The 12367-nt window shown below is 46.1% G+C and overlaps 1 protein-coding gene and 1 long non-coding RNA gene across 4 annotated transcripts in view; one reads left to right on the top strand and one right to left on the bottom strand.

Moving 5' to 3' along the window:
* The window catches only part of LOC120397028, a 29394-nt gene extending 27152 nt beyond the window's left edge, over positions 1-2242 (bottom strand). Inside the window, exon 1 of the long non-coding RNA XR_005593626.1 lies at positions 2060-2242. This is a non-coding gene — a long non-coding RNA (uncharacterized LOC120397028). The remainder of the gene's footprint in view (positions 1-2059) is intronic.
* An 87-nt stretch (positions 2243-2329) lies between these two features.
* The window catches only part of FAM133B (family with sequence similarity 133 member B), a 29478-nt gene continuing 19440 nt past the window's right edge, over positions 2330-12367 (top strand). For all 3 annotated transcript variants that reach the window (XM_039522425.1, XM_039522426.1, XM_039522424.1), the window contains exons 1-2: positions 2330-2522; positions 7665-7762. In XM_039522425.1, the coding sequence (XP_039378359.1) occupies positions 2499-2522; positions 7665-7762 (122 nt within the window). In that variant the 5' untranslated portion in view covers positions 2330-2498. The remainder of the gene's footprint in view (positions 2523-7664; positions 7763-12367) is intronic.

The raw sequence follows: 12367 nt of genomic DNA, 5'->3' as shown, positions 1-12367 counted from the left end.
CGCCTGCTTTGTCCACTGCTTGCAGGAAGAGCAGCCTGTTGCAGCTAGCTGGTGGGGGCTTGGAACCAGGGTGGACCAACAGCCCCCCTATCAGCTCCCCACTCCCCTAAGTTCCCTGTGCAGCAGCTGCCCAGCAGGCTAACAATTGCAGCTGTCCCTCCCCCCACTGCCATGTGCTGCTCCTGCCCTGTGCCTTGGAGCTGCTCCCGGAGACTCCTACTTGCTGTGTGGGGGGGAGAGGAGGAAGAGGGGGGCTAATGCAGGGCCGGTGCAACCATTTAGGCCACCTAGGGTGCTAGGATTTCGGGGGCACCATTCTTCAGCAGTGACCGCGACGGCCGGATCTTCGGCTGCCCCGGTCGCCACCGGCATTTAGGCAGAGGGAGCTGGGCCACGGCATGCTCGGGGAGGAGACGGAGCAGGGGTGAGCTGGGGCAGGGAGGTGCCTCACGGCGGAGGGTGGAGAGCTGCCACGGGGGGGCGCATCAGGGCGGGAGTGCGGGGGGGGGCACAAGGTGGAAGTTTCGCCTAGGGCGCGAAACATCCTTGCACCGGCCCTGGGCTAATGTCAGGGTGTTCCCCTCTCCCCTGCACCCTGCTTACCCCATCTTCCATAGAGCAGGGGGGACACACAACAGGGCTCAGGACAGAAGCTGATCTAATTAACAAGGCAGTGTATTTAAAGGGGAAATGTGCCTCTCTTTCTCACACACACACAGTGTGTTTCTCTGTCTGTGATGCTTTCTCCCCTCCCTCCATTCCTGCAGCCTTGTAGACTGTGAGAGTTAACCCTTGAGGGCTCAGCCAATTGCTAGTTCATCATTTAGCAGTAAGGCATTCCCTGGAAAATATCCCACCCTCTGACTCCTCCACCTTAACCAAGCTTCACAATCATCATCACTGTGTTATGTATTAAATTGTTTGTTTAAAACTTATACTGTATATGTGTGTGTGTGTGTGTGTGTATATACACACAGACACACATACAATATAAGTTTTAAACAAACAATTTATATATATGATATATATATATATAATATAGTCTTTTGCCTGGTGAAAAAAAATTCCCTGGAACCTAACCCCCTCATTTACATTAATTCTTATGGGGAAATTGGATTCACTTAACATCGTTTTGCTTAAAGTCGCATTTTTCATTAACATAACTACAACATTAACTGACGAGTTACTGTATTAGTAGGTGGACGTAAATCCTAGGCTCTCCCTCCACTGTTTACCTCCACCTTCTAATACATTTGAAAACTACAAACTTCCTTGTTTTCATTAGCATTTCATCATGAGTTACCAAGTATTAGCTAACTGTGGTAAGAAAACACAGTTTTTCCTTGTGTAGATACACCCTTATATGAGCTCCTAATCCATGATAGAATTTAACCTCTCATGTCCTGATTTCTTAGCCTATGCCTTCACTAAAAATGGTGTATTTTTACACCAACCCTACACCACCTGACTAGCTACATCAAGGCCAAGTGTATTGTCTCCACCTCCAGATAGGTGTCTTGAGTCAGCTTTTCAATATAAAAACACACTTTTTTTTTTGCAGTGACAAACATTGCCCTACTTTTCTTCACTAGCCTCTTGCCACTTAATAGCCGCTGTCAAGGACTTTTTGAAAGTCTGAATGTGACATCGGATTCTCCTTTAGCCACTATTTTGTTGACTTGCTCAAAGACTAACAAGCAGTTAGTAGCAGGCTTTTGCTCTGCAGAAACCACACTGGTTTGTCCCTATCACATCACATTCCTTTGGGTATTCTACGATTCTATTTTTAATGATCATTTAAACTACCAGATACTGAAGGAGGGTTTACTGCTCTTTAATCCCCCCTATCTAGTGCCTGCCTCCGGTACGCCAGCAGATCAAGAAATTGCCTATCTTTGTTGGCAGATTAGCCCCCTCCTTCATTCTTAGCTTCTTTCTGAACTGGATAAAAACTCTCCGGGCCCAGACTTGCTGCTCTTCCCTGAATTTAACTGATCACTTTGTGCCTGCGCGTCCTCTCTTGACGCCTCACTCCCTGGCAGTCCTTCCCCTTCATTACCTGGGGTGGGCAGCTTACTCCTGCCCCAATCCTAGCTGTGGCGTGAACTGCGGCCGGGGGTCAACTTCTCTGCAAGGGCTTTCTCGGCCTCAGCGGCTTTTCCCTCAGTGTGCCCGCCCGCCGGACAAGGGTCCCGGCCGACTCGAAAGGCGGGGACGAGCCCGCAGCCTTGTGCCCCAACAGCGGGCTGGCTCTGGCTGGGGGGCCGGGGCTCTAACGCCCCTAGGCACGGGCGCCGGGCCGAGCCGCAGGGCGGAGCCCAGCTGACCGGGGCCGGGCGCGGACGGCGGGGCGCTAGCGCTGCGCGCCCTGCAGGTGGCGCCGCGCGCCCGCCGCTGGGGCTGTGGGAAGAGGAACCGAGCTGGGCCTCGCCGCCTCCTGCGCTCGACTTCCCGGCCGGGAGCGCGCGGCGGAGCCGAGGCGTCTGTGCGGCGCCGCCATGGGGAAGCGGGACAACCGGGTGGTGAGTGGCGCGGGTGCGGGCCCGGGGCGGCGGCAGGGCCGAGGGGAGGCTGCCCGGGGAAGCGCTGCTGCGTCCCGCGCCTTAGGCCCGGCCCGGCCAGCAGCGCCTCAGCCGCGGGGGGGAGGGGGCCTCGTGAGTCCTGCTCCGCTCCAGGCGGCCCATCCCACTCCCCGTATCCCCGGGCGTGGGGCTGTGCGGGGACCGCGCCCGGGGCGCCTCCGTGGTGGGTTTGCACAAGGGTCAGACCAGGAGGGGCTCGTGTTGCTGAACTGTCTAAAGCACCTTTGTAAAATTACTGCCTGGGGATCCCAAGATGGGGGGCCGGGCAGCCCCCAGTATCAGTGTCCTCATATATCACAATGGCGGTTCCTGTCAGCGTGAAAGCCGTGACACTCTCTGTGTAAACTGGGAACCTCTGATGATGGTGTTAATTGCAATATAATTGTCCTGCCAAAAACGTCTCCCATCAGCTGTATTTGGTGCCATTCACTTGAGCTGGCATGTTTCCCAGCAGAGTAAAAGACCTTTTTCCACTGATCGTAAATTCTATATTGTGCATCATGTATTCTTTCAGAAATGGGCAGCCAGACAACCCAAGGAATTTACCTGTGTCATATATGATAGAACCTTTCATCTCCCAGTTTCTGTCTGATATCTGTTTTGTGTTCTGTCATGAAAAAAGTTAGGGTGCTGGCCAGTTCCTTGCAAAGACATTTTCCTAGCAATATTATTTTATTATTGAATGTGCTAAGTTGATTTATGGACCAACAACAACAAAAAAATAAGGCCTCTGGCCTAAAGTATTGCATATATATGGGTCCTTCTCTCTGCACAGATCCTTGTCTCTACACAGAGGCTCTGTTGACTTCAGTAGGTTCTTCCCCAAAACAAGTGTTGACCTCCTCACATGTGATCAATCTGATTGTAGGATCAGACTTTAATTTTAGGTTGTCAACCTTCCTGTTCTTTAGGTCCTTCCTTAAAACTTTCTCTTTTCAACTAGCCATCCACCACTAACCATCTACGAATACTTTTATGCTTGGCCACATGTTCCTATTTTATTTAATCTTATTAAATACAAACAAGTTGTGTGATTTTAAAAAAAACAACAGATCACATTATTTTGTTTCAGCCTTTCCCCCCTTTGCCTGTATTTCAAATTTAGGCTGTGATCCTGCAAACTGTTCCCAGCAGACAAATCCTTTCAGTGACTTTAGTGGGGCTCCCTGTAAGCATAGTGGTCTCCATGCAAAGAGAAATTGATAGTATTCAGGCTTTGGACTGTAAGGCCAGGTTTACAAAACTTTTGCGACTAATGTCAGTTAGGAATATCAAGTATCAGAGGGGCACTGCTTGCATCCGAAGAAGTGGGTATTCACCCACGAAAGCTCATGCTGCAAAACGTCTGTTAGTCTATAAGGTGCCACAGGACTCTTTGCTGCTTCAGTTAGGAATATGATTTTTCTACCACATTTTCATGCTGGCAAAAGCCCTAGTGCAGATGCAGTTTTATTGGCAAACAAGTGTGCTTTTGCTGATATAGTTCCCTGAGAAAAAAAAAATCTAGTATAAGCTGTATCTGAAAAAGAATTGTTTTGCCAGTGTAAACTACATCTACACTAGGGCCTGGTCTACACTGGGGGAGGAGGGGGATTGATCTAAGATACATCAACTTCAGCTACGCTATTCTCATAGCTGAAGTTGCGTATCTTAGATCGACTTAGAATCACTTACTTTGCGTCCTCGTGGCGCAAGATCGATGGCCGACGCTCACCGAGCTGGAGTTCAGCAGTCGACGGCGGGTAGTGTAGACGTACCCTAGGAGTGTTTGGTGGTATAGCTATATCGACACACCTTTCTACTGTAGACAAGGCCTAAGGCAAGGGCCTTCTCTCTTTTGTGTGTGCATAAAGCACCATGCACACCACTGGTACGGTAGAAATGAAATAACAGAAATCACCACCCTGGTTCATACTGTCACAAGGACAGATTGGAGGAAAAGGGGCAGAAGGCATCATGCTTGGGGGAAAAGTACAGAAGACTATGTGCCCACTAGAGCAGTGGCTCTCAACCAGGAGGTCTGTGGCCCCTGAGGGAGTCATGAGCAGCTTTCAAGGGATCTGCCAAGCAGAGATGGCATTTGACTCGCTGGGGTCCAGGGCAGAAAGCCAAAACCTGAGCCGTGCCATGGGTGGTGTCGGGCCCTGAGCAGTTGCCCTGCTCACTACCCCCTAATGCTGGACCTGGCTTTTAAATGCAGAAGAATAGTTGCTATGGCACAGGTGGCCGAGGAGTTTTTTTAGCATGTTGGAGGGGCCTCAGAAAAAAGGTTGAGAACTCCTGCATTAGAGACTATTCTCTACCGGGGCCTAGAATGAAACCCAAGATTCCGGAGTATCACCATTCCTCTGATTTTAGCAAATATCTGTGTAACTTGCTGTCAAAATGTCTCCTCATCTTCTAGTACTGGTCCACTTAATGCATGACAACTTACTATTTACTTACTGCTGCTGTTTACTCAATTAGCTCAAGTGGCAGAGGATCTAAAGGGTCCAGCTCTGCTGGTGAACTATGTGGGTTTCAGTATGATACCACATGATAGAATGTCTAGGTTTTTTTGTTTGTTTGCTCTTTTAAAAAAAAATCTGGGAAATTAGACTCTTAAAAAAAAAGTTTAAAAAATTGTTAAGTTTGCAAACTCAGGCACCCAAAAGTTAGGAAATTCCTTGTGCAATCTTAATTTGGCCACTTTCTGCATACGTATTACAATATAGTCTTTCATCACATGATCACATGCTATTTTTTCCAAAGGACCCCTGCCTCATTGAGTGCATAGGATGGACCTGCTCTGGGAATGAATAGGGTTATATACAGGGCCTGTTATCTGTAGGACTCCTGCTTGGTTTGTTGTCGAATTTGGAAGATGTACAGCTATAAAGGCAGATGATTAAAGGAAGAGAAAGAATGGCTTCAATCCTTGCATTTGCCACAAAGCTCATATATGATGCTAGGCAAGCCACTTAAACCGAACTTTTCACAGGTAGCCACTAACTCTGTTCTTAGTTTCTGGGTGTCCGACTGAGACATGTGAATGCTCACACTTCTAGAGATCACACCACAATTGTTACTGAAGTCAATGGGAGCTGTGTTTTGAACATATAAAGTGCTATATAATTCTAAATAAATCAGGTCCTAGGTGTCTCAAATTGGGCACCCAAAATTAGTGGATGAATACTTTTGACCTTAATCTCTCTGTGCCTCATTTCCCCATCTGTAAAATGGGGATAATAATATCCCCTTATCTCACAGGAGTGTTGTGAAAATAAATTAATTTTTCTAAAGCCGTTGGATACTATAGTCATGAGTGCCATGGAAAAGCCCATGAGGAAATTGATAATTCTGTCTTCAGAACATAAGGAGAAAACGAAATCTTGAATAGCCTCTCACTAAATGAACCCTGTCCATCATGTGCACTGAATGAAGCAGGGGTTCTATGGAAGAAATAATATGTGCTCATGTAATTATAGACTGTATCGTCATGTACACATAAGTGGATTGAATTAGGGTTGCACAGAAAACATTAATTCTGGCATTTTTTAACTTCTGAGTGCTCTTGACTTTTCAAACTTAATGCTTTTTTTTAACATAGCTAACATGATATCTCTGTATACACGGATCTGTCTAGAGAAAGGAAGATACATGCACATGAGCATTAGTGTGGCCATATGATTCTAGTATATTCATGAACCAAAATTTTAAAAAATTGTTAGGGAATCACTTCCTTGCTTAGGTAAACTGGGGATTTTTTAAATATTTGGATTTATAAAATTTACCACATTTTGAAGTGCATAAAAAGGGAATACATAGACTTGAAAAGGAGGAACAGACGACAAAGCTTGATTAATAAAGCCATTATAACTGATCTGTTGTTAACTTGAATATTTTAGGAGTTAAAACCAGAGGTGAAAGTAAGCCGGTACGGTGTACCAGCAAGAGCCAGTACGCCTTGCCGGACTGCACCGGCTTCCGCGGCGGGGATTTAAAGGGCCCGGTGCTCTGGCCGCTGCGGGGAGCCCCAAGCCCTTTAAATCCCCCCCGTAACTCCGGCAGCCGGGCTGGGGCCGGGATTTAAAGGGCCCGGAGCTCCCGCTGCTGCAGGGAGCCCCGAGCCCTTTAAATCCCCCCCGCAGCTCCGGCAGCCGAGCTAGGGCTAGGATTTAAAGGGCTTGGGGCTCCCTGCAGCCGCAGGAGCTCCGGGCCCTTTGACTCCCCACCCCAGCCCGGCTGCCGGAGCTGCGGGGGAGATTTAAAGGGTTTGGGGCTCCGCTGCGGCCAGAGTCCCGGGCCCTTTAAGTCACCCCGGAGCCCCAGGGGCTCCCAGCCATCTCTGCAGCTGGGAGCCCCGGGGTGATTTAAAGGCCCTGGGGCTCCCAGCCACAGCCCGTGACCCAGGGCCTTTAAACCTTGAGAGGCCCCGCCTCTTCCGGTTGAGGCCACGCCTCTTCCAGGTGAGGCCACACACCCCCTCAGGACTCCGGCCGTACCGGTAAGTCCTGTACGTTAATTTCACCCCGGTTAAAACATATGATTTAGTACTTAAATGCTGCTAAATTCACCTAAGTTCTGTTTATTTACATATATTAGGGTTTTTCGTTTAAAACAAATCCCATATGTAGTAATATTACCACATCATAAAACTATCACTAATTTATACAGTCTTGGTTGTGTGCCACCATCAGTTTGTTTTTGGCCAAACTGAGTCTAAGACCTGAATGTACTATCTTTGCTGTGCCCAAGAGTAAGAGACTAGGGATAAATGGCACTCTATTAATATTTTATAATAGAGCATCGCATCCAGAAATCTCAAAGCACTTTACAAAAGAAGCACTAAGTATCACTAGACCACTGGATAGGCCCTTGTTCCTTTTGTGGCTAAGTAGATTATGTAATTCTGAATTGGAAACATTGTGTTGAGTTTGCCTGTCTGGTTGAATCATCATCAGCTTTGGCTAAATGCCTTCCATCTATAAGACCATATAGTCAGAATTGTTTTCAATAAGTAAGGAAAATTGTATGTGTGGATTTTTGTTTCTGCAGCAAAGTAATTCAATTTACTTCTCACTTTGCTTTGTCATCTCCAAGGCTTATATGAATCCTATAGCCATGGCCAGATCACGAGGTCCTTCCCAGTCTGCAGGGCCAACAATACAGGACTACCTGAACAGACCAAGGCCTACATGGTAAGTGTGGAAATATCTGATTGCTCCTTTTGCAAACCACTTATTTGATGAAAGATACTATCTTGCTAAGTGCCCTCCTTCCCAACATACACCGTGTTATTTTATAAAGGGATTCCTAGTGTCTGGCCAAAGCATTTTTTCTAAATATTTGTCCTAATTTTATATTTTTTTTTAATTGTTATAGTGTAAGATGATGGTATTTCAGCAGCCATTTCTGAAAAGGAATATATTACATTGATCCGTAGGCATTTTTAGCAACAATTTCTCAGGCCATGTCTACACTACAAATTTTGGTTAACCCAAGATACATTGGCGCAAAATCACCGGAGTTAATATATTGCGCGTGTCCGTGCATACTTGGCTTCTTGCATCAGCGCTGCAAATACTCACCACTCCTGCTTGTGTCAATGCAGTGTGTTGTAACACCTGTAAATATCCCAGTGTACCACTGTCTGGTGCATTGTTTTTTGGGAAACTGCAGTGCATTGTAGGACAGAAATGAGTCACACAGGGATGACTGGGAGCAAAGGGTCAAGTTCCCATCATGCAGCTTTCTCCATCATATAATGCCATCCATATCCCAAAATGTTTACATGTTTTCTTTTAAATCCCACAAACCTGCACAGCACTTTTCACTGTCCACCAACTGTGACACATGCCTGGTGTCCGGAGAGTTCTGCACTATTGTCGTGAAAGTTGCAAACGCAGGACAAACAGTCCTCTACTATTTGCAGACCCACAGAAAGAACTGCAATGTGATGCTTTCTTTGAGGATAGATTGCTGAGAGACAGTGAAAATCAATTCAGGGCTATTGGTGGCATTCACGGAGCAGCTAGGAGCACTGCTTCTGGGCTGGAGAAACAAGCACTGACTGGTGGGATCACATTGAAATGTAGTTTTGGGATGATGAGCAGTGGCTGCAGAGCTCTTGAATGCAAAAGGCCACATTCCTGGATCTGTAAAAGCAGCAAAGAGTCCTATGGCACCTTATAGACTAACAGACATATTGGAGCATGAGCTTTCGTGGGTGAATACCCACTTCGTTGGATGCATGCAGCTGATGAAGTGGATATTCACCCACGAAAGCTCATTCTCCAATACGTCTGTTAGTCTAGAAGGTGCCACAGGACTCTTTGCTGCTTTTACAGATCCCGACTAACACGGCTTCCCCTCTGATACTTGATTCCTGGATCTGTGTGCCAAGCTCGCCCCAGCCCTCCAGGGCATAGGCACCAGAATGAGAGCTGCATTGACAGTTGAGACATGAGTAGTGATTGCAGTGTGAAAGCTTGCAACACCAGATTGCTACCAGTCAGTGGGAAATCATTTTGGAGTTGTAAAATCCATAGTGGGAGCTGTTGTTATGCAAGTGTGTAGGGCCAATAATCGTCTTCTGCTATGCAGGACTCTGACTCTGGTAGCATGCAGGACATAGTGGATAGATTTGTAGAAATGGGTCCTGAACAGCAGTGGGGCCATAGATGGCACCCGTTTCCCTATTTTGGCATGGGCCCGCGTTGCTACAGAGAGCATCAGTAGAAAGGGATACTTTTCTTTGATTATGCAAGTGTAGATGGATCACCGAGTACGCTTTAGTGATATCCGTGTGGAAGCTGTATGACGCTTGCAACTTTAAGAACACAGGAGTGCAGAAAGCTGCAAGCAGGGACTTTCTTTCCCAACCGGCAGATTATCATTGGCAGTGTTGAAATGCCAGTAATGATTCTGGGGGACCCTGCCTACCCCTGGCTTCCTTGGCTCATGAAGCCATATGCTGTCCACTTTACAGCACTCAGGAAAGATTCAGCTACCAGCTCAGCAGGTGCAGAATGACAGTTGAATGTGCTTTTGATAGATTGCCAGCATCCAGTGTCCCATCAGTATTTACTTGTGAGATTGGATCTCAGTGAGAAAAATTCCCAGTGGTTACAACTGTCTGTTACATGCTGCATAATATCTGTGAAGCAAAGGGGGAAAAGTTGCTGTTGGGATGGAAAGAGGAGGTGGAGTGCCTGTGTACTGAGTTTGAACAGCCAGACACAAGAACCATGAGCTCAGCCTGGAGCTATGCAGCTGAGGGAGCCCTTGAAAAAAGAACTTTGATGTGGTAGTGTGGGCTGTACTCTCCTTCATCCTGAAGCTTTAGGGGCTGTTAAGAATTGTTAATTCCTAGTGTACATTTATGAATATCGCGCTGTCTTTTAATGAATTTATGAATTATGTGGTGCTTGCTGTACATTTATAATTTATTACACTGTTTTTCACTGAACCTGTGAGTTCTGTCGTCCTGTAGAGTTGCACATAGTTGGTACTTTGAGTGGAGCTAGGCATTCTGCAATATATGTTGTGTAGTAATAAAGATATATTTATTTCCAAAGAAATTATTGCATACCTAAAACAGTGCAAAAAAAAGTGTAATTAAAAAAATACAATAAAAACGTCTAAAATAAATTAACAGAATCCAACTTTAAAATTAGAAAGGTAGAAAACATTCCTGTCCGTTTCAGTCCACTTTCGCTTCACATACACCATCTGTGACTCTCCCATGTCAGTGCATGTGAGGCTGTGGTTGTCCTTACTGTTGTTCCCTGGCATGGAGTGGTAGGGATGCAGCCCATGATGCCACATGGAATGTTGGATCTGTAGCAAGTTGCTAAATTGGAGTTCTTCATTGATGGCAAAGAGACGTGAGTATGTGACTGTTGGACCTGTAGGTCAACAAGAGTCTGCAGCATTTGTGTATGCTACCTGAGTGCATCTCCCTCTCCTTTTGCTGCGGGGACTCCTGAACCCTTCTCCTGTCTGCTCTTTCCTTCTCCATACTTTCTGAAATATTTACCCTCCACACCCTCTGTTTACAATCCAATGCAACACTGGCTTGCAGGATCTCACTGAACATATCCTCTCTAGCCCACTTTTTATCCTCCTCATCATGGTCAGGCATTCCGCAGGGGACCACTCAAGGCCACAGAGGTAGCAGCTAAAACAGATTGATGTATTATTGGATTTACAGTCACAACAGACAGCAAAAAATAAGTTTCAAAACTCCCGTCCCTTATTCCTATAAAAGTTTTAAATAAGACTAGCTTATTAACAGTTCAACTTTGGAGTGTCTGCACAGCACCACCCTGCAGCCCCAGACATGGGGAGTATGGCCCACTGGTTGCATGAAACAATAAAATTTCGGCCCCTATTTCCATGTGTGTGAGTACCAGGCACTATTTTCCACAGGCAGTGGTGACTTTAGCTGATATCTCCTATGAACAATAGCCTGTTTACTGTAATGCTGCCTGCCGAAGTCAGGTATGGTAGTCTCCTACCACAGAGGAAGAAATAAGGCTGCTATCTCTAGACACCTTTAGGAGAGGATTGCAGAGTGTCTCCATGAGATCTCTCAGGAGGTTACAAGAGGCATCCCTATGTACGTAAACAAACTACTCCGCATGCCAGCTCCCCACCAGCCCTACAGGGGAATAAAATGCAGATGACAACTCTACCTCTGTTTGTTGTACCATTGCCTCATCTCAGACATAAAACAATGAAAAGTCGATACCTGTTGTGATGCCAGCAGACCAGGTGCCAGCTCATGCCGAGGCCCCTAGGCCTCACTGAACATAGACAGATACATAGCAGGAAAGCAGTCTGGCTCACCTGTGTGTTAGTATTGTTAAAATAGATATTAGAGTTATAAGAATGTGTTTAGACGTTATGGAATGCTTGTAGGATGCTGCATGTATTAATCCTACTTATAATATGCCATGTTATAAGGTAATGTTTAAATGTTTGCTCTGTAGCTATAAAAATGTTTGCTAAGGCTATGTCTACACTGGCAATTGAACGACAAAACTTTTGTCTTTCAGATGTGTTTAAAAAACAAACAAACCCGGAAAGACAAAGTTTTGCCACGACAAGCGCCAGTGTGAACAGAGTGCTCCTGCCGACAACGAAAATGCCACTTGTTGGGGGTGGAAGTTTTTTGTCGGCAGGAGGGCCGATAAACAGTGGCTACACCGTGTGACTTTTAGCGGCACAGCTGTAGCGACACAGCCATGTTGCTAAAAGCTGTGTAGTGTAGACCTAGCCAAATACTGTAAATTCCCCACAGGCAGGGGAGACGCATTACCAAGTGTGAAATGGTAGTTTATCACAAGAGGTGTAATCTTCTTCCCCCCAAAAAGAAGCTCTACAGACATCAGACAAGCCATTGTGGACAAAAGACTTTGCCGATTGCTTCTCCCACACCTCTGAAGAGGGTATGTGCACAACCCCTGTCCCATCACAGCCTGAATGCTGGGAGAAGAGAGTAAAAAATGCATGTTAAGGAGATATTGATATCTTTATGCTGTCTGGATTCTGAGGGGCAAAGATTCCTAAACATAAGCAGGAGGTCCCCAAGCTGCTTGGATTGGGTTAGCCCTAAAAAACATAAAAGCTTGCTTATTATAGAAGCTTCATTACCTTTTGAACTTAAGATTGTACCTCATTAGTGTGTGTACGTTTACCTATTTTAACTTTGTAAATAACTCTCGTTTCTTTTTCCTAGTTAATAAACCTTTAGTTTGTTACAGGATTGGCTACAATCATTGTCTTTGGTTTGAGATCTT

The sequence above is a fragment of the Mauremys reevesii genome, linkage group 2, assembly GCF_016161935.1.
Source record: "Mauremys reevesii isolate NIE-2019 linkage group 2, ASM1616193v1, whole genome shotgun sequence".
Lineage (NCBI taxonomy): Eukaryota > Metazoa > Chordata > Testudines > Geoemydidae > Mauremys > Mauremys reevesii.
This window is presented reverse-complemented; position numbering and strand designations above follow the sequence as displayed.